Below are 26,195 nucleotides of genomic sequence, written 5' to 3'. Positions count from 1 at the left end.
ACAACTGAAGCCAAGACTATATCGCCGTATAAACGTCTAATGGAAAAGGTACTGTCACGAATTATGGCAAATTTAAGTAAATAAAAAAAAATAGTGACCATATTTTCAACTTGTGTCTTAGCCATATTTCAACTGGGGGCTCGTCCGGGATAACATTTTGCAATATTTTCAACTTGTGTCTTAGCCGTATTTCAACTGGGGGCTCAGCCGGGATAACATTTGCCATATTTCAATATGCAAGGTAGGTAAATTAAAAGTATGACGAGAATGATTAAAATGAACATACACACACTTATCTGCAGAAAAATGAAAACCCTTCTTTCCAGCATACTCCTCTAATCCTGCACTGTAAGTTGCAACTGGCAGCTCGCCGTTGCAACACTGGAGGAGGGAACAGAAAGTAGCAAAATTGCCCATAAATAAAGAACACAGTACAGGACTCCTTACCATAGACGTGATACTGTTTATGGTTATGGTAAAGAGGGTAGCACTTAAAACACTGCCCTGATGGACACCATCCTCCTGCTCAAATCAATCTGACAACATGTCATCAACTCAGGTTCTAAAAAAATTTCTGAGATAGGAAAGACAGTATAAAGATGGGGAGGTGCCCACGGAAGCCCCACTGAAGCAGTTGTGTGAGAATACAGTGTCTCCAAATAGTATCACACTATTTACCTATATCGAAGAATAAGCCGATACAGTGATGCTTACATAAGAAAGCCTGCTGAATAGCTGCCTTTAGCAAGGTCAGGTTGTCAACAGTGGACCAAACTCTCCAGAATCCACACTGGAAGCAGCTAAGGGGTTGCCTGGTCCCTAACAACAAGATCAGACGACAGTTAACCATTCGCTCCACTGTCTTTCCTACACAGCTTGTTAAGGTGATACTCCAATAACTACTGGGACATGTGCATTCCTTTCCTGGTTTGAGGAGAGGTATCAGAATTGCTCCCTTCATGAGTTGGGGAAGTTACCTGTTGCCAATGGGATTAAAACATTCTAGGAGGAAATCCTTTGACATGACTGGAAAATTATGAAGCATGCAGTACTGGATTTGGTAATGACCGGGTGCAGTGTCACGAGTTTCAGTCAGAGCCAATTCAAGCTCCCACATGCAGAAAGGAGAGTTATAGGCTTCAGAACTGTTGGATCTGAGGTCCAACTCCCCCCTCTCTACAGTCGCACAGTAGAAATGAAATGCCAGATCCTAGCTTACATTGGCAGTAGAGTTTTTGTAAAATGCTTGGTCCCTGTCTGAGCAATGTCTCCGGATGTTGTTTGGAGACCCCCCCCCCCCCACCCCCCGTTTCAGCACTGCTGCTATTGGTAAAAGACTGTGTTTATCAGAAATCCTCCAGATAGCTTCCTATACTGTTGTAGAAGAAGTGGAACGAATTGATGGTGTCCAGGAACACTTGCCATGACCTTTTCTTACTCTCCCTAAAGATGTGTCAAGCCTTGGTCCTTGGAATTCAGAAGGCCATTAGGTTGCTTGCTGTTGGTCGGCATTTAAAATGTCTAAGAGCCACATACCTGTCCCGCTTTGCTGAACGGCATTCATCTGTCCACCAAGGTACAGGTTGCCTCCTAAGGTGACCTGAGGACTTCAGTATGGGTAAGTCAGGGGCACGAACGGAGCACTTGTCTGATGTGCTCCCACCCTCCCCTCCCTCCTCCATGGACACTGTCACAGTGTTCAAACACAGCCAGCTGCCTGAAGCGCATTCAGTTAGCCCTGCTGACCATCCATTTAGGTGGCTTCACTTCAGATAGTGCTCTATCCAGTAGGTGGATGCAGAGTGGGAAGTGGTCACTGGAATGAAGGTCATCAATGATCTCCACTGAACAGAATTTGTGAGGGTGGAAGAGCAGAAAGAGAGGTCACTGGCTGAGAATGAGTTTCCAGTACCTGTGTTGAGGATGCACAGATCATGTGTTATGAGGCCCTCCAAAACCTGACCCCGAGGGCAGGTAGAGGTTAAGCACCACAAGACACGATGGACATTGAAGTCTCCCAGGAAGAGAAATGGCCGAGGGAGTTGATCCACAAGAGCTGTGAGAGCCTCAGAGTCTACTGCACCTAGATGAGGTAAATACAGTGAGAAAACTGTAATCCTCTGACAGGCATGAATTTCAACTGTAACTGCTTGCAGGTCAGAAGCCAGGGGGAGAGCAAAGGAGTGGTACACATTATTGACAAACACCACGTCCTCTCCCTTGGTTCTTTCCCCTGATAGGTCATCCTTAAGTTACAGCATATAACCCTGTAGTACAGGGATGGATGTATCTTTAAAATGTGTTTCTTGTAAACACAAGCACAAGGGGTGCACCTGTGCTAGCAGTTTCACTTCCTGTAAAAGAGTTCTGAACCCACTGAGTTCCATTGTGGTATGAAAGCCATTTTAAAAATGAGGTTTTACTCTGTCTTTCCCCTTCTCATTCCATGGTGGTGTGAAACAGCTCATACCCTCAGATAAAATTCAATGTCCATACCAGTGATCGTACGATCTTCAGATCCACCAGACAATAACAAGGGTGCATGTTCTGATGGCTTTGCAGCGGATCACTTTGGCCATTTGGCCTTCATCACCAGTTTGGACTTTGGGGACATTGGCAAGGGTGATGGTACAGAAACAATCTGGTAATCTCTTAAGATGTCTGCCATGAGGGTTTACTTACACTGACATTATGTTTGGCAACATTCAGTGCTTCAGCTATAGGGAGCAGCAGTGCAGGCTGGCAGCTACATTTACAGTTGCAGGTAGATGTGCCCTTCTGGACAGGCTGCGTCAATGCCGAGATGAAAGACTTGACGAAAATTGGTGGCTGAGTGGTCTTAAATTCCTTCTTTGCATCAGAGTATGAGATATATTGGGTGACTTTAATTCCCTGAATCTTCTGTTCTTTAGCGTAGATAGGACAATCCCTGCTGCAAACCGGATGGGCCTGGGAGCAATTAACACACCTGGGTGGTGCAGTGCACTGGAAACCCTGTTCGTGGGCCATGCTGCCACATCGGCCACATGTAGCCTGACTGTTAAAACCCATAGTGGTGTGACCAAAGCGTTAAGTGTTGGCACTTGAAGCAGTATATTGGATTTGGGATATAAGGTCTTACCTTAAGGTGGAGAAAACCTGCTGCAATGCAGTCCGGCAACTTCGGAAGATTGAATGGCAGAATAAATGATGCTGACTTTTGGAGCTCTCCAACAATCATTTTCATAATGTTTTGGGCATCAGTCACCCATGCACTTTCCCATTCCTGTTGCAGTTCTTTTGTATCCATATCCATAATGTCATGGCAAGTAACAACATCTTTAACACTATTCAACCCAGTGTTCAGCTCACTAGTAATGGGATATTTCCCAAGTAGACTGGCATTCAACAGCTTCTGTACTTGGGGCACCTTCATAGTCTCCAGCAGAAGAGTACCATTCCATAGATTTGAGTTGCCCAGCAAGTCTCTCGAGTACTTTATGGCTATAAAATGGTGACAATTTTTCAAAATAACCTTCCACATGTTTCATAACAACAAAAACATTATTCACCATAGGACGTGTACTGCTACTTTGGTTACTGTTGTTGACAGTCAGAGATGACCCATGTGGACTAGCCACAAGAGGCCCCTTAAGATTTTGGGTGGTAATACTACCCAACTGCCCACCCGAACCACTGGTAGTAGAAAAATTAGATTTAGGCTTCATGGTGTTTCCATGAGCAGCTAGGGAAGAAAGTTCACTCAGGCAGAGCCCCACATGCCTGGGTAAGCCTTATACAACTGAAGTGCACCAGGACCCCAGAGGTTGCCTGCTAATAACTGTTCCACCTCAGTAGCCACGCATCTCATTGGCATGCAGCACACTTCGAGACTGTTTTTTTCTTTTTTCTTTTCTTAGAGGTTTGTATCACCCTTGTGATCTGGGCAGTGAAGGCAAGGTCCCCCCCTGTGGCACGCAATGTTCCACCACTGTGCCAAATGGCGATTGCTGCAGCATAGCCAGAGCTTACGGTGACAGGGAACTTGTGGCACTTACCAGTCCCCAGCCCAGGAACACCGGGGTTGCCAAGCCCGTACCCAGCAAATGAATGCTGAGCTCCTGAGGGCAGCAGATCAGGCAGCAGACATTTTTACTGTGCGTTCACCCATAAAGATGTTATGAATAATGAAAACTTTGATTGGAATGATTGATTTAAATCTTTGATGTGATAATAAAATATGAATATTGCGGGAGAGAGTTAAAGATTCAGTACCTGTGTTGCTGTGTAATTTCTCTTTCTTTGAAGTTCTCAGTTGTTGGTGTGTGTGTGTGTGTGTGTGTGTGTGTTTTGTGAAGCTGCTGATTTTAAAACACTGAATAAATCTTGTTTAAGCAGCACATAGCGACTGAGGGTTGGGTTGTTTTGGGGAAGGAGACCAGACAGCGAGATCATCGGTCTCATCGAATTAGGGAAGGATGGGGAAGGAAGTTGGCCGCGTGCTTTGAAAGGAACCATCCCGGCAATGGCATGGAGCGATTTAGGGAAATCACGGAAAACCTAAATCAGGATGGCCGGACGCGGGATTGAACCGTCGTCCTCCCGAATGCGAGTCCAGTGTTTAACCACTGCGCCACCAGCGACTGAGGCCTACGGTAGTGTACAGTGTACAGTGTACAGTGTAGTGTACGAATGTTTCACGCTCGAGTTGTGCCACGAGTGTTTGATTTCGCACTGTCAAATCAGTTCTGCACTGGCTGCCAGGAGTTCAGTTTTTCATCTATTAGCTCCTTGCCATTTACTCTTAGTTTACAAGAATTTGTATGTTCATGTTTACTCTATGTTAAGTTCTATCATGACAGTCATTGTGCATGCCCTTAGTAACCAGTCAACAAAGGTCTTATTGGGTTTTCTCACTGCACCTAAAACATGTTCTATATTATTCGACCTATGAACGAATAAAGTCATCACTGTCCCAACACATTAGATATTGTCTGTGCATTATTTATCATAAACTAAGCAAGCTGGACATGTCAGTACTCATCCCTATGGCCAAATTGGTGGCACTGATGTGATTTATGCCTGCCTGATGCACAAATTAGAGGAGGTACTATTGCAGGATAACAGAAAATCTGCTGTGTCCAGACTCACAGTACTATCACCACCTTTCTGGCCTCACAACCTGGCCCTTTGATTTTCTCAAATTGAAGTCAGTGTCATTTATTTGGGAACAATCACCGACACTACCAAGTTTGTGCTGGTTGTGAGCCAACTTGGCCATCAGTACACGGATGAATTGCAAAATGTAGTAAATCTTGCTGCCAGAAAGTGGTTCCTATGACCATATCAAAGCAGAGCTAATCCGTCGTGTATCTGCTTCACAAGAAGAACACCTCCACCAGGTCCTGATGCAGGAAGACAATGGGGATTGCAAGTCATCCAAGTACCTGTGAAGCAAGATCAACAACGGCACAGTACTGGTCAGCCTGCTGAGAACCATCTGGAGTAGTCGGTTGCTGCCTGCCATTAAAGCAATCATTGGGTCACAATCTAACATGTCTTTAGACACATTGGCAGAGCTAAGAGACAAGGAGCAAGATGCTATATCACCTGCACCTATCAGTGTAACATGCACATCTGCCATGGTATTGTGCACTGACTACGATGCTCTGACAGCACAGGTGGATGTACTAACTCAGCAGATCGGAAGATGTTATCTCTCTGTGATACGAACAGTGACTGGGGCTGAGCCGGATTCTGGAAGCACTCACGCAGGAGATCGTCAACCACCTCGACTATGCCCTGGACAGAAACACAGCAGGAAACACACTTGTACCACAGAAGATTTAAATGAAGCACATCGCTGGGCCAAACCCTGCGCATATCCAAATGCCAGCAGGGCTTGAATGCACACACACTCCGTCCAATTTCTGGTCTGAGCCACAGTGTCTGTCTGTAAGTGAAGAGTGTACGGGACAGAAATATCTGGTTGACATTGGCTCTGATCTGTGTATATTCCTGTAAACAATGCTACATTAGCGTAGGTCATATACGTTGTTCTATCCAGCTGCTACAAGCAAGTTCTTTTATTGTGACGTAGAGCACACACTGATTTGAGCTAGACCCATGCCTACACCAGACATTCATGTGGGACTTCACGATTGTGGATGTTGCAGAACCAGTAATGGAGTGGACTTCCTGGCATACTACAACCTTCTGCCTGACACTGCCAACACACGCCTGGTTGACCAAACCACCAGACCAAAGGCTGCAGGATTTCAGTGCCATGTGATGACCCAATCCACCAAACTGATTGAAGCCGCGAACAGTGAGAGTACACTGCACTGACGAGACTGCCAGGTACACCTAAAGATGATAAGCATAACATCTTGCATTATATGAAGACTACTGAGGGACCCCCATTAATTTGTAGTCCACGATGGTTAGCCCCGCATTGGTTAGCAATTACAAAGGCAGAATTTGAGAGGGCATCATGGGACTGTCCAGTAGTCATCGATCTTCAATGTTGCACCTAATGCCAAAAAACTGTGATGCATGGCACTCTTGCGGTGACTATAGAGTGCTTAATGCCTGTACAGAGCCAGGTCATTATCCACTGATGTTATTCCATGATTACAATCATGAGTTGAATGGTGCTCACCAATACAGTGGTTTGGACTGCATCAAGACATACACACAGATACCTGTGGCCCAGGCACATATCCCAAAGATGGTCATCATACTACCGTTTGACCTCTTTGATAGAAAATTCATGAGCACAAAGGCATGGCAGAGATTCCAGATTTCATTCAGGAAACATGCATCAGGCTGTGGCTGAGCCATGTCTCTATAATATCCTTTCTACTAGGAGTGCTAGTTCTGCAAAGTCTGCAGAAGACCTTCTGTGAAGTTTGGAAGGTAGAAGACGAGGTACTGGGGGAACTGAAACTGTGAGGACGGGTCGTAAGTCGTGCTTGGTTAGCTCAGATGGTAGATCACTTGCCCAGGAAAGGCAAAGGTCCTGAGTTTGAGTCTCGGTCTGGCACACCGTTTTAATCTGCCAAGAAGTTTGATGGCAGAGATTCTGCTTCACTTACCTTCATGACATACTGGTATTCTCAGCCTCACCAGAAGATCATCGCCAGCATCTCTCAGAAGTTTTCAAATGGCTGGATAAATATGGCATTGTTCATAACACAGAAGAGAGTGTTTTCAATAAGCCACAAGTCGATTTTCTTGGCTAGCACATAACCCTTATGTTTATCACACAGTTCAGCATGGAAATCCAACAAATGTCCAGGATTGAGAATGTGGTAGCAGACTGTCTCTTCTTAGTCAGGAGTGACTCCACTATTGACTATGCAGAGCTCACAGTAGCACAATGTACTGATCAGGAACTGCAAGAGTTGTTGTAGGAAACAACTTTAATGTTAGAGTTGCAATCAGTCAATGTTCCTAGCACTGGCTTCAAGTGATATTGCGATTTATCAACTGATAACCAAAGCCCCTTTTACAAGCAATATTCCAAAGAATAGCTTCAAATCTTTACACAACTTGTGTCACTCCAGTGTGTGATCTACATTACACCTCATCACAGATTGCCCTATGTGGCCAGGAATGAAAAAAGATTGCCACGAGTAGACAATGTTGCATACAATGTCGGCATTGCTAGGTACGCTGGCATGTACATGCACTGATCGGCAACTTCCCAAAGGTTGCCATGTGTTTCACTCGTGTGCATGTGGACATCGTGGGGCTGCTACCATCTTCGAACAGTCAGGTGACAATGACTGACTGATTCATTCACTACCCAGAAGTGGCACCGGTGAATGACATCTCTGTGGAAACTTTGGTGCTTGTCTTCATGCTGAACTGGGTATCACATTTTGGCTTTCCTCTGCACATTAAAATAGACCATTGTAAGGAATTCAAATTGGAATTGTTTACCAAGCTGGCAGCATTCTGTGGCATGATCCTTCACAAACAGCAAGCTACCACTCAGCCATCAATGCACTGATGTAGTGTTGGCATTGAACACTACAAGCAGCTCTGATGTGCCACACTGCACACTGTCAGGTGTACAGAAGCTCTGGCGATGGTTTTACTTGGCCTGCTGTATGTGTAGAAACCCAATCTAGATGGTTCCTCTGCAGAAGTCATGTATAGAGTGTCACTATGACTGCCTAGTGAATGTGTAGATGTGGCTCCATACCTTAGGGGGTAACCTTAGAGATCACACCAAGAAGATCTGACCTCCCCACAACTGTCCAGATGATGATGATGATTAGTGTTTTAGGGTGCACAACAGCGAGGTTATCAGCGCCCGGGCAGTCCAGATATGGAACTGTTGCCACATTTGTCCACAAAGATCTTGCCACGTGCACACACATTATGTTGAGTACTGATGGTGTCAAACTGGACCTACAACCACCAGACACCAGGCTACATTGTGTCGTCAAGAGGGGAGATCACACCCTACATGTTCTGGTCAATGGCAAACACACTGCTGCTACTAAAAACAGGGTCAAGCCCCCATACATCTTCAACAAGCTGCCCCTCCACCAAGACTCGACGAACACAGCCTCGCCCAGCACTTGGCCAGCATCAGCAACTCTGGAACCAGCTCTAGCCACAACTTCAGCTCCTGGGGATCAGTGCACCACAAGATCTGGGTGATGCATCCACTTACCGGTGCACTTGCTGAATGGTGCTCTGTTTCTGCCAAGGGGGCTGTATATAGAAACCATGGCTAACAGTTCTGTACAGTGTAGTGCACGAGTGTTTCACACTTGTGTTGTGCTGTGAGTGTTCAATTTCATGCTGCCAAATTAGTTCTGAACTGGCTGCCAGGAGTGCTGCGTTTTGTCTATTAACTCTATGCCAGTTACTCTTAGTTTATGGCAATTTATATTTTCATGTTTACTCTGTATTGAGTTCTGTTTACTCTTTATTGAGTTCTATCATGTTTGTCATTGTTCATAGTCCTTAAACCAGTCCACAAGAGTCTTATTTATTTTCTCACAAGACTTGTTTTGGCATACACTGCATCTGTAAGATGTTCTGTTTTATTTGACCATTGAACAAATAAAGTCGTTGTCATCCCAGCAAAGGAGATATTGTTCGTGCATTAGTTACCATAATCTAACCAGGCTAACTGGTTGGATGGGCCAGTTCTCAGCCCTATGGCCAAAAGCATATTTGTTAGGTCTTTTATATTGCTGACATTCTCACAACAGAAAAGGCAAAAACCTACAAGATAAACACAAACTTTTTGAAAAGACTATTTTCTGCACTCTTCTATGGCTTGACTGTCAGACCTTCACTATACAATGCTTAATCTTTACCCTTTATAAGTTACTGTATAACCTGAAGATATATCTGCAATATCACTCCAGAACAAATCAGTACATTTGTATTTTTGTTTATCATTTTCCCTCAATAATCTAAAAGAATTATATTTGTTACCTGTTACTATGATATGTTGTTACAATCTTATTAGTTACTGTTGTTCTGTTTGTACATAAATTTATTGAAGTCATCAGATGTATTACTGCTGTAATTTGGCCTATCTATACCAAATATCAATGGAATAAAATAAAACTGCTTTGTGTGGACCTACACATTGACAAAACAGAATCATTAAAGAGAATACAAAGTTCATCAGGTCACTAAAAAGGAATACTTTTGGTAGCTATAATGATGTTTCTAGTAGAGTTGTTTCTATGATGACTTAAATTGGCTGTAATAAGACCTATCCACAAAACTGGATGCATGCAGACTACCTCTACTGAAGACCAGTATATTTCCTCTCAGCTTTTCTCAAAAGTGTTTGAGAACATAGTCTATGATAGAATACTGATGCATTTACATCTAAACAAGCAGAACTTGTTAACTGCCTCTAAATTTGGCTTTTATGAAGGATTCTCCACAGGGAAAGCAATAAAAAAATCTCACAAATGAAGTGCTTGCTGATTTAAACAACTAAAATTATCCCGTTAGTATACTCTGTGACCACCTCACAGCTTTTAATTGTATCACAAAATTCTAGTAGGCAAACTGAAGTGTTGTCATATTAAAAGTACCCTCTTGCAACGACGGAGTCTTACCTTCATAATGTAAGAGGTCTCACTAACAGAATGTATCACAGTCATGAAACTAACCTCAGAAGATAGGAAAACATGTGGAGTGCTACTAATGTTTCTAATCAACATAACACAAGCATATCAATTATTAGTCCAAGATAACCACACAGTGAGACACACAGGTATATCTTGTCTGCAAAAAGTAAGTATTTATGAGTAATCAATGTTTAAATTAATTTTGTTTTTCTTGCTATACAAGTGAATGTTTACTGCTTGTATAGTACTCTTTTTTTTTTAATTGTATTATTTGACATCTTGATAGCTGTATATGGCCCAATGCTTTGCGTGTTATAAACATTGAAAATTTTATTTAAATTTTCTCCACACTATAAATTTATTTAAAGTGAGGTGGTTGCTATTAAGTAGTGTCTGCTCTAACCATGAAAGTGCAATTTAATGTTGCTAAATAGTATTTCTGAACACATTTTGTGTTAGCTACTAGTTGGATAGACACGACTTGCATCTAAATGTTAGTCATTTTGTGTGTCTCAGTTGTACGTGAAGCAGGTGGTGGACTGTGGTTCATTGGTTGAATACCAGAGAAATACATCAGTCTGGAAAGGAGATAGCATACAAAACACTTGTGTGTCCCATTCTAGAACACTGCTTTAGTGTGTCGGGTTCATACCAAATAGGACTAACTGGGGATACTGAACATATGAAAAAAGGTCAGCACAAATAGTCAGAAAGAACTGAAATGGCAGACACCTGAAAATAGATGGAAGTCTCTACAACCAACTTGAAGTGACGAACCTAGGAATATACAACAACCACCTACATATAATTCGCACAGGGAGGGTGAACACGAGTTACAGCACACACAGATGCATTTACACAATCATTCTGCCTGCTCTCCATATGTGAATTGAATGGGTACAAGTGGGATGTATGATCTGCCAAGCACTTCACACTGGTTTTCACAGTTTAGATGTAGATGTAATAAAAGACAGAAGTACTGTATAGACAAATGATGTAGATACTGCAAAAGTTACTGATGAATTTCAAATATTCATTTAAGAAAAATTTTTGTGGGGGTGTATAAATTTATGACGTATTAGACATATATATCAAAGTACAGATCACTTACGGCAGACACATGTGTAGAAGAGGACAATTACCAGCAGAGCTTTCAAACAAATATTTCAGAAATCTAATAAACACAAAGTCACTCAGTCTTCTGTCACTGCAGTTTGAATTTTCATTGACATATGATTTACACTGAGTGGCACGACACATACTGAATGTTCTACTCAGTGTGTACTTACTTTCAGGTGACCAGTTTCTATGGGAAGTAGGTGCAACACTTCCTAATATCAAAAGGCGAGCTGTATCAACTCCATACTCTTTGAATACAGCTTCTGGATCAACTCCATTATGTTTTGACTTGCTCATTTTCTCCCATGCAACAATGACAGGTTCTCCAGTTTTCTTCTCTTTAGGCTTCTTCCCTGAAAAACCAGCAGCATGACCATCTCGATGAGAAACTTTTCTCCACTACATGCTTTGAGCACTAATATGCAATTAATTCACTATGTCCAAAATATTAACTTTTAATATGCAAGAGAAGTGTGACACACACACACACACACACGCAAAACCACTTGTTTGTGGACATTTGATCTTTATCTTATGATTATGGGTGATAGTAAGATCAGTCAACAACACTAAAGTTGGGTGGTTTCCAAGTGATTTACTACAGTTTGTGAAACAAGATGAATATTGCACTGTAGATATACATGAACCCTACCTGTGATCAGAAACACTGCTTGGATGCACACTTGACACTACTAGGGATGATAGAAGCAAGTTAATTACATAGCGGGTGTTAGGGGTGTAAGTGCAGATACTGTGATCATTGGTACCTTAATACGTAGCCATTTCAGTGAGTTCTTGATTTTTTTGCTGCATCTAACAGGCTTTCTGCAAACACATCACATAATTTACTACCTGATGTTTTCCGCATATTCATAACTGTACCACTAAGTGGACTATGCCTGTCATTCTAAACTAACTGTTTTGTGTTCTTGTGCCCACACTTAATCATTTGACCTGCTGCCCAGGGGAAAGTAAGCATTAATGGCTTACTTTTGTCCTATGTATTTGGAGATAATAACCAACTTCAGAACATACTACTACTAATAGTTATAATTATTAGCCTAAAAATGAAGTAAATACTGATGCAATGTTGTTCAGTACACTGTCCTCAGCCACCAAAAAACTGTGATTATACTCCTAACACCCTGTATAACAGAAAGAATAAAGGTGGCCACTCACTATAGATGTCAAGTGTTGAGTGGTTGATATGCACCCAATCAAGACTGAAACAGCTGCTGAGCTGACAAGCAATGTCCTCCTTTGGAGTCAACACACACACACACACACACACACACACACACACACACACACACACACACACAGTAACAGTGGGTGTGAGGTACACGGAGGCAGAAGAGGAGGAGGGGTAAAAGTCACGTAGTGTGCTCAAAAAATTTTAAATCCAACTGTGGCCAAATGCTTAACAATCAGTTTAGCGGCTGAGCTGTGGCACTAATAAAAAGCACTGAACTACACAGCATCTTGTAAACAATAACCACTACATCACACTTTTTTTGTCAGTGCTGTTTGTGCATGAGAATGGCAAGCTGAGTTCCACCCACAATGAAATTTTCAATCAGCACAGAAAATTATGATATGGTAGCAAATTCTGTAGTGGAGGTTCTCTAAGAGTCAACAAGAACCAAGCTGAATGCTGCTCAGTACATCCTTCATAAAGTCATAAACATATAGAGGTAACTCATTTAAAACTTGCTTAGCAAACAGGTAGTTACATGAAATTTTGGCGGAACTGTCAGACATCTGTAACTTGATGTCACAATATTTCTGATTATTCTCAGGTGTACACTGCTGAAAGACCTCCAGTATGCACACAGTGTACTTGCAAGTTGCTACACAAGACTTATTTAAGTGCCTGTGGTGCTGCTGACAGTTCGTGCTCTGCTCTGATCGCACTCTCATGTTATCAATATGAGACTGGTCATCTGCATTTGGTGAAATTACAGGAAGATGTTGACTATGCAGAGAATAAAATTTCCCAATGACAGGATTCAATCCAATATTAACATGGAAACCCCTGTTCTTACTGATCACATCCTCAGTCAGTCACAAATCAACAGATTGCTTGACTATGCAAACAGCTTTGCAAGCAGAACTGGAACATCTACTAAATTTGTTACTCAAAAACAGATTTCACCTTTTCAGATGCATAGGACACTAAAGAGAAGTAAATGATGGAAGAAAGCATATGAGACTTTCAGGATTACAGTTTAGTTGTCATGTATTGGGAATGTTTCTATGAACATATGTACAGTACTGAGAAAACATCAGATTAAAGAGGTCTTTGGTCCTCCAGCAACAATCTTGGGAGTTCTGAGATTGGCCAAAGACAACTACGTACTGTGCAAGGCAATGGATAACAGGATTCTGTGCAAGTTTGGAAAATTGTATATAAGGCAAACCACCCACATTCTGGAGTATTAGTGGCATACTTGTCTCCTGTAAGGCAGCCAAAGTGCTATTGCCAACCACTATATTTCTACTAGTCATTCAATGGATACTCTGAAACAAAAATTGTGGCCCCACGCATTAAAATATTGGGACTATACTGTCAACAGATCAGCAGAAATACATCAGAGGACCTGACCAACCATAACAGTGGTTTCCATTTGGATGACACAGAGGGATATGTTATTGGGAAACTCTGTGCTCTGCATAACAGACCATTTTGGATGACACAGAGGGATATGTTATTGGGAAACTCTGTGCTCTGCATAACAGAGTTCTTGTGAGATTTTACCAAGTGACTGATCCAATATCAATGAGGAGGGCTTTTGTCATGAAATGTGTTCAGAACAATGGACAGTCTCACAGCAGAAGCGTGTGTGCTCCAGGAACACCTGTTTAATGACTTGCAAGTACACCATGCTTGTGCTGGCAGGATAAAACAGACTAAATCAGTGTACTTTTGGCATTATAATCTGAAGATGGCCTGAAGACTCTACAAATGACTGAAATACAGTGGCAGTAATTTACCGATGCCCTGTATTTCTCCCAAAGTTTCATAGAATATAGAGCATCTGCCAGGGACTAAACTGCTACGCATACCATCAACATCTACATCTACATCCACATACATATTCCGCAAGCCACCAAACGATGCGTGGTGGAGTGTATGCTGTACCACTACTAGTGGTTTCCTTTCCTGTTACACTCGCAGATAAAGTGAGGGAAAAACGACTGTCTAGATGCCTTCATATGAGCCCCGATTTCTCGTATCTTATCTTCATGGCCCCTAAGTGAAATGTTTGCTGGCGGCAGAAGGATCATTCTGCAGTCAGCTTCAAAGGCTGGTCCTCTACACTTTCTCTGCAGTGTTCTTCGAAATGAGTGTCTTCTTCCCTCCAGGTACTCCCACTTTAATTCCCAAAGCATATCTGTACCACTTGCATGCTGATCAAACCTAACAGCTCGCCTCTGAACTGCTTTGGCGTCTTCTTTCAATCTGACCTAGTGAGGATCCAACACACTCAAGCAGTGCTGAAGAATAGGTTGCACTAGCATCCTACATGCAGTCTCCTTTACAGATGAACCAAACTTTCCTCAAATTCTCCCAATAAACCGAAGTCGACCACTAACCTTACCTACCACAATCCTTACATGCCCGCTGCATTTCATACTGCTTCAAAACTTTATGCTCGGATATTTAAATGACGTGACTGTGTCAAGCAGGAGAGTACTAATGCTGTATCTGAACATTATGGGTTTGTTTTTCCTAGTTATCTGCATTAACTAACATTTTTCTACATTTAGAGCCAGTTGCCATTCATCACATCAACTACAAATTTTGTCTAGGCCATTTTGTATCATCCTACAGTCCCTGATCTTTGGTAACTTCCTGTACACCACAGCATCATCAGCAAAAACCGCAGTTTGCTGCCCGTCCTGTGTGTCAGATCATTTACGTATATATGTATTTATGTATATATGTATAGAAGATGTAACTTACCAAATGAAAGCGTTGGTATGTTGATAGACACACAAATTTTGTGTGTGTGTTTGTGTTTGTTTGTGTGTCTATCAACATACCAATGCTTTCATTTAGTAAGTTACATCATCTTTGTTTTAGATATATTTTTCCCACGTGGAATGTTTCCCTCTATTATATTTATGTATAGAAGTATATACAGTACATCATTTATGTATATAGGTCCTATCACACTTCCCTGACGTTGCGATGAACACTCGCCATTGAGGACAACATACTGGATTCTATTACTTAAGAAGTCTTCGAGGCAGTCACATATCTGGGAGCGTATTCCGTATGCTTTTACATTCATTAACAGCCTGCAGTGGGGTACCATGTCGAATGTTTTATGGATATCTAAAAATATGGAATTAGCCTGTTGCCCTTCATCCATAGTATGCAGTATATCATGTGAAAAAAGAGCAAGCTGGGATTTTGTACAAGCGATACTTTCTAAAGGTGTGCTGATTGCGGGGTCAGGGATTTTCTCTGCCTCGTGATGACTGGGTGTTGTGTGATGTCCTTAGGTTAGTTAGGTTTAAGTAGTTCTAAGTTCTAGGGGAGTGATGACCATAGATGTTAAGTCCCATAGTGCTCAGAGCCATTTGAACCATTTTTTTGTGCTGATCGTGGACATGAACTTTTCGGTCTCAAGGAAATTTATTATATTTGAACTCGGAATGTGCTCTAGAATTCTGCACCAAATCAATAATAAGGATATTGGTCTGTAATTTTATCCTTTTTATACACAGGAGTCACCTATGCTTTTTACCAGCCACTTGCCCCTTTGCACTTGTGGAGAGATTTACAACAAATGCAAACTATGTAAGGGGCCAATGACCTAACAGTGCTCTTTGTAAAACTGAACTAGAATTCCATGTGGATCTGGCAACTTATTTATTTTCAACTTTTTCAGTTGTTTCTCTATGCCAGGGTTGTTTATTACTATATCATCCATATGGGACTCTGTGCGATGATCAGATGACAGTACATTTGTATGATTCTCCTGCGTGAAAAATTTGTTAATCATGGAATTTAAAACTTTGGCCTTCCTTTTGCTATCTTCTACTGCCAAACCAGACTGATCAATAAGTGACTGGATGTAAGCCTTAGACCTGCTTAGCAAATTTACATAGGACCAAAATTCTTTTGGGTTCTCCACTAGATCTTTAGCGAAGGCATGATGGTGGTAGCTGTTCTGTGCTTTGTGCATAAATCTTTTCACAGATGCATTAATCTCTATAATCTTTGCCTGTCATCATTTGCATGTCTTCTTTTGAACCAGAAGTACAACAGCCTTTGTTTCCTCAGCATTTTCTGAATTTCGTTATTAAACCATGGTGGCTCTTTTCCATCGTTAATCCACACACAGTTGTCAAGAGCATGATTTACAATCTGTTTAAACTTTGCCCTTAATTCCTCTATGTCCATCATTCTGGAACAAAATGAGTGCAGTTCACTAAGTGAGAAGCTAACAACTGCTTACCTGTTCTTTCTAAGAGAAACACACTGCTAGCACTCTTGACTGATTTATTAACTTATGTAACCATAGTCACTACAATGACATCATATTGACTAGTCCCTGTCTACATACTGATGTCATCGATAAGGTCTGGCCTGTTTGTAGCTACGAGGTCCAAAGTACAATACCAGGGAGGTATTGTGGGCTGCCGCCTCTCCAGGTAAAAGTGAGTAAACAGCTCATTTCAACATGACTCACTGAGCTGTTTACATGCCTAGCAATGCATGGCTCAGGCTCTTTATGCCACAGCCTCCATGGCATCTGTTGGTGCCAGTCTCATCCACAGGCAGTGTGCCCATTGTGGTAGAGAACACTGTAGTCAGGGCACCACTCTGTCACCTTTATTACATGCCCATTCAGCACCACACTGGTGGTATCCTTCTGCTGGAGCATATTTAGGCCACTGTCTCACCATGCTTCAGCCAGTACCACTACAGGCTTCATGCTGGCCACCCTAGCAGCTCACTGATCAGAGTAATCGTCCTCACTGTGAGCACTGGTCGCTGACACTACTCTGGACCACTGTCTGCTGCCCCAGGTGCCACGCCTCACTACAATGCATCCACCCAGTGGCCGCCATTGTCAAGCTGTCACCTCAGACATCTGCTGACACCCGATGCCCTAGAAGCACCACCGTCTCACCAGGTGCTGTCATCACTAACACATTGCCTCCGATGTCTACTGATGCCCAACATCCATGAAGCCCACTGTCCTCGAGGGCACACTCCAAGCGCCCTGTTGGAACCTGCCACTGATCATCCTCGGCTCAGTCTGCTCTGCTGCCTACTAGGACTTGTGGATTTCAACACGTAGGCACATCCCAAGCAATGTCTATGAATGATATTTCTGTTTGTATTTAAATTGTGTGGACATTCATCCATGGACCTTGTATTTGAGTTCTGTTTCTTACAACAATAATAAACAGCTGTCATGGCCCTTGTGCATTTCACTTGTAGTCCATAACACCCCTCAGCCAAGGACACACAAGAAATATGAAGGTTTATCAAAAACTCTTAGAAATGATGCAATCTCAATTGATACATGTAAATCAATACAAACTAATATTTGACTGCCAAATTTTCAGAATGGATATTGCTTTGGACTGCTTTTCATAGTAATCTTAGCAATAAGGGTGTAGTGCAACAGTTGCTGACAATATCGTTTTATGTATAAAAATGTTCAGCATTGCTGTCTAGTTAGAATGCTCATAGGATCCATGCTAATAATTAATAACTGAGTTAGAATATTTAATGAGAACTTAGGCAAAACACCATGGGACAAGCATGGAAAATGATGTTTAACATCCAAGTTTTAAGTATGAGGGGGAGGGGGATGGGGAGATGGTGACTGAGACAGAGGGGGAGGGAGGGAGGGAGGGAAGTAGAGATTGTGGAATGCAACTGCAGAGCTATTTTCACAATGTGTATCCCTTCCAGAATGCCCATTATCAGCAATACACTGCAGTGAAGAACAAGTGAATTAAAAACACTTGCCTCATAGCACACTCATTTGTTCTGAAACTGGCAGCAGTGTACTGAGTCATGGACTGCACAAAAAATTAAAAGCAATAGAGAAACATTCAGACCCATTACCACTCAACCAACAATCACAACTCCTGGAGACTGATCAGAGCCAAGACCAAAGTGCTACCAACCACCCTTGCTTGCATCCAGTGCTGCTCACACTATTCTGTCACAATTCACAAACAATGTGTGGTGCAGTATATGAAGAAATGAATGCAACAATTGACTGCCAGTGATACTTGAGCAGACACTCAAGGGACCATTTTTAATTCCATGTAAACATCATCTTCACAAAAATACTTCCAAGAACAGCTTGAGCAGTGCCCTGCTAGCAAGAGGGATACATAATACCAAGTGGTTTTCAATGCCATTGGCACAATTACATCAATATGACTTGCCAGTCCACATTCCCATTTTCTCAACCTCTGTAACATGTAACGTGATTAGTAGATGTACATGAATGGTGGTACCTTCCGTACCATACAACAATGAGGAAGGGAATGCTCACCAGTTGTTGTTGTTCAATACTAAGTTGTCGCGTGGCATGGATATTTGTCATTACAATTCACATTAGCCAAAGGGCGTCATTGCCATCAACATGGTGTTGTGCATGGCAGCTGATTGGTACGGGTGGTTTTTCCTCAGACTGGTGTACTTATAGTACAGCGTGAACACAGTGTCTTATGGAAATTCCAATGCTGCAGAACCTTGGAGAGTCCCATGTGATGGGCATCCACTGTATGCCCACTAGCAAATGTTTCGGCATTGCACACCTTGCTCTTTTTGTGCCTGATTGTCATGCAGATGTCCATTACAATATCCCAGTCACACCACATGCTGTGTCCATCTCTTTTTTGAACACAACGGCTATTTATAATTCAATTGGTCATGAGAATACTCATATGTTGTAAACTTTTCCAATTTCTTTCCTTGTTATTCCTCCTCATTCTACCCATTTTCATTTACATCTGTTACATTATAGTTTAAAGTCATTTATGCTCACAACTTCCCTTTCTGGAAATTTTTGTACTATTTGTAACTGAAATACCAAAGGCTTGTATACTGAGTGCCAAAGTGTATGTAGTATTTATATACTTACTGTCATACATCAGAAAGCTTATCAGTATGTAGTTTGTAAGAAGCAGTGATATCATTTAACCGTACACACAAACTTCAAAGAAGTTTAACATCATACAGCATGCCTTGAATTCCTTTTAAATGCTTGAGTCCATTTCAAATCTCCTTTATACAACTTATACAACTAGAGATAATATCAGGCATGTAACAACAATAATTTGCACTATAACAGAAAATATATCTTAAAGTTTACTGTGGTTTGAAATAAATTCTCTGTCTTCACTACATACTGGTGAATGCAATACTTTTTCATGAGATACTTAGGATGTTCTGCATCAATTCAATACCTACTTAAAACATTTGTATCCTGCTTGAAAAATGCAACAGCCTTGTTTTTGTACAAGTCAATGGAAACCACAAAATTGTTGAGTCTAACAATATGCAGACAATGTACTTACCAGATAAGTCCACTTCTGACTCTGGAATGTATTTTCCTGTTGCTTTCACTCTGTAACTTCGCCCCATCACCATACCTTGCACAATGAGCCTTGCAAATGGCTCCTTGTGTGGTACAAGTTTTATAGAATGCAAGAAATGATTCACAAATCGAGCATAATACAAGTGTAGTGTAGCTGTAATAATACAAAAGTAATGAATAAAACATTCATAGATTATATTCTGAAGGATTTGTCACTAAATAAGAACACAGTGTTACAAATACATGAGATGCCAATGTATACTGTGAATTAATTTAACTACAGGCTTAATCACAGCTTATATAATAAACTAAGGGCAGACATGCTCATCAAGATTTTTTTAAATGAGAGAGAGAGAGAGAGAGAGAGAGAGAGAGAGAGAGAGGGGGGGGGAGAGGGAGGGAGGGAGAGAGAGAGGGAGGGAGAGAGAGATAGGAGGGGGGGGGGGGAGAGAGAGGAAGTTAGCCATTTCTACAGTTTTGTTTGCACAATCCATCAAAATAGTATGTTTGAAATGTTACACAAACGTACAGGAAGATATGAACATGCACACACTAAAGAAATGCTAATTACAGACAGTAAAACACTGGCACATACAGAAAAAGTGAAAGACTGGTACGAATATTTCAATAAGACCCATGACTTAACCATCAGCTTCGCAGTGGTATGATGCATGAAGTACTATACTGTAAACCAGGGCTGGTTACGGCACACCAAACTTCACGCGTGCAACGTGTCAGCTGATGGATTCAAACCACCTCATCTCTCAAATATATGGATTTGCCTCAACTCAGCGCCTCAATGAATAGCGCTACCCGGTCGATGGAGAATGTGGAAGCACTAGTTGTTGGTTGAAGGTTGATATGGGGGAGGGGACCAAACAGGGTCATAGGTCCCATCTGATTAGGGAAGGATGGGGAGGGAAGTTGGCTGTACCCTTTCAAAGAAACCATCCTGGCATTTGCCTAGAACAATTTAGGGAAATCACGGAAAACCTAAATCAGGATGGCTAGATGCAGGTTTGAACTGCATCCTCTTGAATGCGCGTCAGGTGTGCTAACCACTGTGCCTCTTTGCTCAGTAAGACTGGTTGTGGTACAATGTTTTAAAATAATAAAATGCATCACAACAAAAGATGCAATTCTGATAGTCCGTATTTCCCCCCTTTTTTTCTTTTTCTTTAAAAGTAGTTCAGAATCATAATGTAACCATATGTAAAAATTAATTTGCAACTTGAATATAAAATGACTTGTCCCACATCATTACAATCTATCATGTAAAATGATCCATGGATCCATGGAATATGTAACTAACTGAGATTTAATTGTGCATGGAACTCCAGGCTCAGTTATTATAGGGGCATAATTAGATTCTGGATGAAAGGGAGGGGATACAGCACACTGTTGGCTTGGAAAAATTCTAGCAGCCCAGAGTGAACTGCTTTCAGAAATGAATGAACTATAGAATGTGCTTTTGGCACACACCCATTTTGCTTTTTCACTCTCCACAAACCCCTCCCCATCGTTCTGCACTGAAAATGGTTTTCATAACTGAGTACCATCCATGTGACCACATTAGACAATATTTTGCCATCTGGGCTAATGACAGAAGTTCAAGCAAATTTTTTAAAGAAATGCAACCACTGTAATTTGGGCAATAATTCTGTTGACTGAGGTGATTTTTGGATGGCACAGGCAAATCCAAGTCTATTTTGATGCACTGATTTCCATTTCATGTTATATACAGATATATTTACCACTCTGCTGCCTTGTGAAATACTGAAATATTGCAACCCAAAGTTTTACCAGTCTCCAAATAAAGACTTCAGTGCTAACATTAAACTGCTGCAGGCAGGTAATTAGACTATTATAGTAGGGTGTACATATTTTTAACTGTCCGTAATGCTGGTGGACAAATCAAAATCGTCTCTCTTCTTCTTCTTTCTTTCTTTTTACAAACTTATTGATAATTAAAAACTATCATGACAGCACACAGCATAAAAACAATGAACGCCAGCACTTATTACATTTAATTCAAGCACAAGTAAGAACTGAACTGTTGTTTGATGGGCTTGTTGATTACCAATGATGCATATTCTGTTTTCATTGCAGGATTGAAAATCAAAATATCTTTCAATTTCAGTACAGGGCAACTGGGTCACATGTAATTTCATTTGGGTTATAGGGCAGGATGGTCTGGAACCTCCCTCCCTCCCTTCCCGACTACATCCTCGTCCACAGTAATGTCGACATATTGTCTTGGACTGCCCAATCTCAATCACTAGATATGTCTCCAATCGAGCACATATCGGACATCATCAGAAGATAATTCCATTGTCATTCACAAACAGCATTACCTGTTCCTGTATTGGAACGATCAAGGACAACAGACAAAGGAACTCCATCCCAAAAACTGACACCAGGTACCTGTACAACACAATGTATGCATGTATGCATGTTTGCATGCTTGCATTCAACAGTCTGGCAGTTACACTGGTTATTAATGTACCAGCATTTCACATTTTTAATGGGTTATCTTGCGCTTACATTATAACCTGTGATCTCGGAATGTTAATCACTTAAATATATGTTGTTACATTCCAGCCTGGATTTTCCATTGTTTGATTTTTACCTGGACAAATTTATTCCTGAAATTTTATTACTCTACATTATTCTTTTTTTGTGTTGTGATGTTTTTTTCTGTCAGTGTATTTTACATAGCATATTATGCAAATTATTGTCTGCTGAAACAGCAGAGTTTATTATCAGTGGACTCTGTGTTATGTTAGGAATGCTACAGTACATCAATGCAGTGTATTTACTAGTAAGATGTGTAGTGTTTAGTGTAATTCTTGAAAGTGAAGACTCAAGATTTACTTATTCTCCTGATTTACAAAAAGCTATCATATATTTTGTTGAGGGCACCTGACGATCATTATGGGTGTAATGTGCCTCACATAAACCAGTGGCAGAGCTGGAATGACTTAATTATTCCAAAAGTTATTTAGTAAGACTCGTACAATATTTACATGCCTCAGGTATTTTTTTTTTTTTACTTGTTGATAAATGAACAGGACAAAGTTAAAAAAAGATTAAGTATTTAGGTAATATATGGAATGCTGTCAAGTGTTCATCTGTTTTTGTGCCACAGCAGAAGGTCTAGAGTAAAACAGACTAGGTAGTTATGCAGCATAGCCTAGGCCTAAAGTTAACCAAAAACTGAATTGAAAAAAAGGCCTGGAGTTTATTTTAAAGTTGTAGATTGAAATTTATGATTTTATTTATTTTTATTACTTATCTGAGATTCTATGGCCTTATGACATATTTGTTTATTGGTCAGTTAATGATGAACTATGCCATGAACAAAGTGAGCAGCAACTTTAGTTGTCAATCAGCTATGTTTTGAGCTTTTGATTGGCAGGAAAGAATCTTCAGCTAACATTCAACTGAATTTATGTAAGAATAGTATGTTACCACAAGACATAGTCTGTTACAAACAGACAACAAAACCCTAGGAGCATGACATGCTGACGACTTCCTTTCTGCTAGTATCTCTGTGCGTTTTCAACAGACAATTGATACTGATACCAAAAACTCTGTGCTTCTAACACACACTATAGATTCATCATCTATGCCTAATGCAACAGTTGTTTTCCCTCTTTGTGCTGGAGAGCATACTGTTTGTTTTCTTTTCTTTCAATGTTGATTTCTTGTACATGTTGGCCAGTCAAACACCCTGTGGGTTTTCTTTTGCTTTCTCTAATAGGAGCTCTACTGTTTTATCAGTGTCTATGATGTAACTGTCATTAGCGAATAGAATTCTTGCTCCATGTCTTATACTATCTGGAAAATCATGGATATATAGGGTGCATCACCTAAAACGTGCACCAAAAATATTGCGGAACTGGAAAGTGCTATTGATGTGTGGTTTTCACAGAATGGATTGGTTGTCAGTGGGCTCATATTTTTAACCAGTAAAGAGATTGTAACAATATTTAAAAGTGTCCTTTTGTGCAAAAATACACTTTTTAAATGGAACAGTGCCTATTGACATTAACAAACTAAAAATAGAGTAAATGAGAATGTAAGTGGTGTTTGTTGCAGGAGTCTAGAGTGAGTCTTTTATGAGATATCGTATTGTGAAAAGTTTCTGCACCAACACTTGTTTGTGCCATTCAACCAGCATAGTTGCTAGGTATGTTATGTCTTCTTACAGTGTGCTTGCTTGTTCTTTGAGTGCATTGCGATTGTGATTGCTATTCAGTCAGCATGTGATAGACTGTGTAGTAGGTCATGAGTGGACAATGAGATTTACCAATGCAGAAAAAGTCGATACGCTCATTGTATATGGAGAGTGTAGAAAGAATGCAGCTTGTTCTTTTATGGTGTTTGCAGCAAGATATCCCAACCGACATCAACCATCTTGGCAATTATTTATCACCTCCTACAACCAGTTATGCGAAAGTGACAATGTAAGACCTAGACAATGTTCTTGTTGCTGTTGCAGTTGATATACATGTTGGCTCCCGTGCAGTCGCATGAGGAAATGGCATGAGTCAGGGAAGTCTCCTACATTTCCTCTGTTGACAAAGGTTCCATCCCTATCACATCCCTCCATCAAGTGCTTCATGGTAATGGTTATGAGAATTGTGTTAACTTCTGTACATGGGCACTAAGACAGGATACTCCAGATGTGTCATGTATCTTCTTCACTGATGAAGGTCATCCGAAGACCAGTATCAGTTGCAAAGCGATTTAGAAAAGATTGCTGTATGGGGTGGCAGGTGGCAGTTGACGCTAAATAACGAAAAGTGTGAGGTGATCCACATGAGTTTCAAAAGAAATCCGTTGGAATTCGATTACTCGATAAATAGTACAATTCTCAAGGCTGTCAATTCAACTAAGTACCTGGGTGTAAAAATTACGAAGAACTTCAGTTGGAAAGACCACATAGATAATATTGTGGGGAAGGCGAGCCAAAGGTTGTGTTTCATTGGCAGGACACTTAGAAGATGCAAAAGTCCACTAAAGAGACAGCTTACACTACACTCGTTCGTCCTCTGTTAGAATATTGCTGCGCGGTGTGGGATCCTTACCAGGTGGGATTGACGGAGGACATCGAAAGGGTGCAAAAAAGGGCAGCTTGTTTTGTATTATCACGTAATAGGGGAGAGAGTGTGGCAGATATGATACGCGAGTTGGGATGGAAGTCATTAAAGCAAAGACTTTTTCGTCGTGGTGAGATCTATTTACGAAATTTCAGTCACCAACTTTCTCTTCCGAATGCGGAAATATTTTGTTGAGCCCAACCTACATAGGTAGGAATGATCATCAAAATAAAATAAGAGAAATCAGAGCTCAAACAGAAAGGTTTAGGAGCTCGTTTTTCGGCGCACTGTTCAGGAGTGGAATTGTAGGGAGATAGTATGATTGTGGTTCGATGAACCCTCTGCCAAGCACTTAAATGTGAACTGCAGAGTAATCATGTAGATGTATATGAAGCCATTTACCAACCATGGCCAAGTAAACTGCCGAAACATGCACTATTGTTCTGCTGACAGTCCCTGTTGGCTTCATCAGGTAGCACATCAGTGGCCATGGAGAGGAAACAGGTGGTGTGGGATAGTGAACCGTCAGCTCATAGGCCCATTTGTCATAGACAGAACACTGAACATGCACAAACATCGTAGCCTCCTAACAGACTATCTTACATGGATGCCACAAGACATTCCCCTGCGGACTCCGATGAACAATATGATGGCTATCCAGTCCAGAGAGTACGAAATACTATAGAATGTCTTCATGAATTGTTTCCAAATCATTGAATTGGACACAGAGGACCTGTACTTTGACTAGTTTGTTCCCCAGATTTGACATCTGTAGACTTTTCTGCAGGGGAAGTTGGAAGGTGCTGTCTGCAAGGACATACCAACTACATCCGATGATATGCAGCGACATATTATTGAAGCCTGCTCAGACATCTCTGTTGAAAAGTTAGCACATGTGCAGCCATCGTTCCACACCAGGCTGGGAACTTGTATTGCTGCTGCCGGTAGTCATTTGAACACAATCTGTGATGGTTGATTGTCTTGTTACTGGTCCGAATCCACATAACTGGTGTGTCCACTTGTGTTGTTCTTTGGTGCGTAGAGCCACAGCTATTGTACAAGTGTTTGTGTGGGAACGTTACAAAATATGATATCTTGTAAATGACTCGCACTAGAATCCTGCAACCACCACCACTGTCATTCTAATTTATGATACTTTTAGTTTGTTAATGCAAACTGCCATTGTTCCATGTAAAAAAGTGTAAGCTTAACAAATAATACACTTTCTAAGTATTATCAGAATCTGTTGATTGGATATCAATATGAGCCCCTAGCTACCATTTGGTGAA

General features: G+C 41.2%; 2 protein-coding genes across 2 annotated transcripts in view; both read right to left on the bottom strand.

Moving 5' to 3' along the window:
- LOC126088159 (uncharacterized) overlaps window positions 1-26,195 on the bottom strand; it is a 475,823-nt gene that overhangs the window by 132,322 nt on the left and 317,306 nt on the right. The gene's annotated exons all lie outside the window — the stretch shown is intronic.
- Window positions 1-26,195, bottom strand: part of LOC126088152 (leucine--tRNA ligase, mitochondrial) — a 154,672-nt gene that overhangs the window by 43,781 nt on the left and 84,696 nt on the right. The window contains exons 7-8 of the mRNA XM_049906269.1: window positions 19,782-19,955; window positions 11,387-11,569 (exon numbers count right to left, since the gene is read on the bottom strand). Of these exons, the coding sequence (XP_049762226.1) occupies window positions 11,387-11,569; window positions 19,782-19,955 (357 nt within the window). The remainder of the gene's footprint in view (window positions 1-11,386; window positions 11,570-19,781; window positions 19,956-26,195) is intronic.

The sequence above is a fragment of the Schistocerca cancellata genome, chromosome 6 (assembly GCF_023864275.1).
Source record: "Schistocerca cancellata isolate TAMUIC-IGC-003103 chromosome 6, iqSchCanc2.1, whole genome shotgun sequence".
Taxonomy (NCBI): domain Eukaryota; kingdom Metazoa; phylum Arthropoda; class Insecta; order Orthoptera; family Acrididae; genus Schistocerca; species Schistocerca cancellata.
The sequence above is the reverse complement of the archived record's forward strand: the minus strand, read 5'-3'. Positions and strand labels throughout refer to the sequence as shown.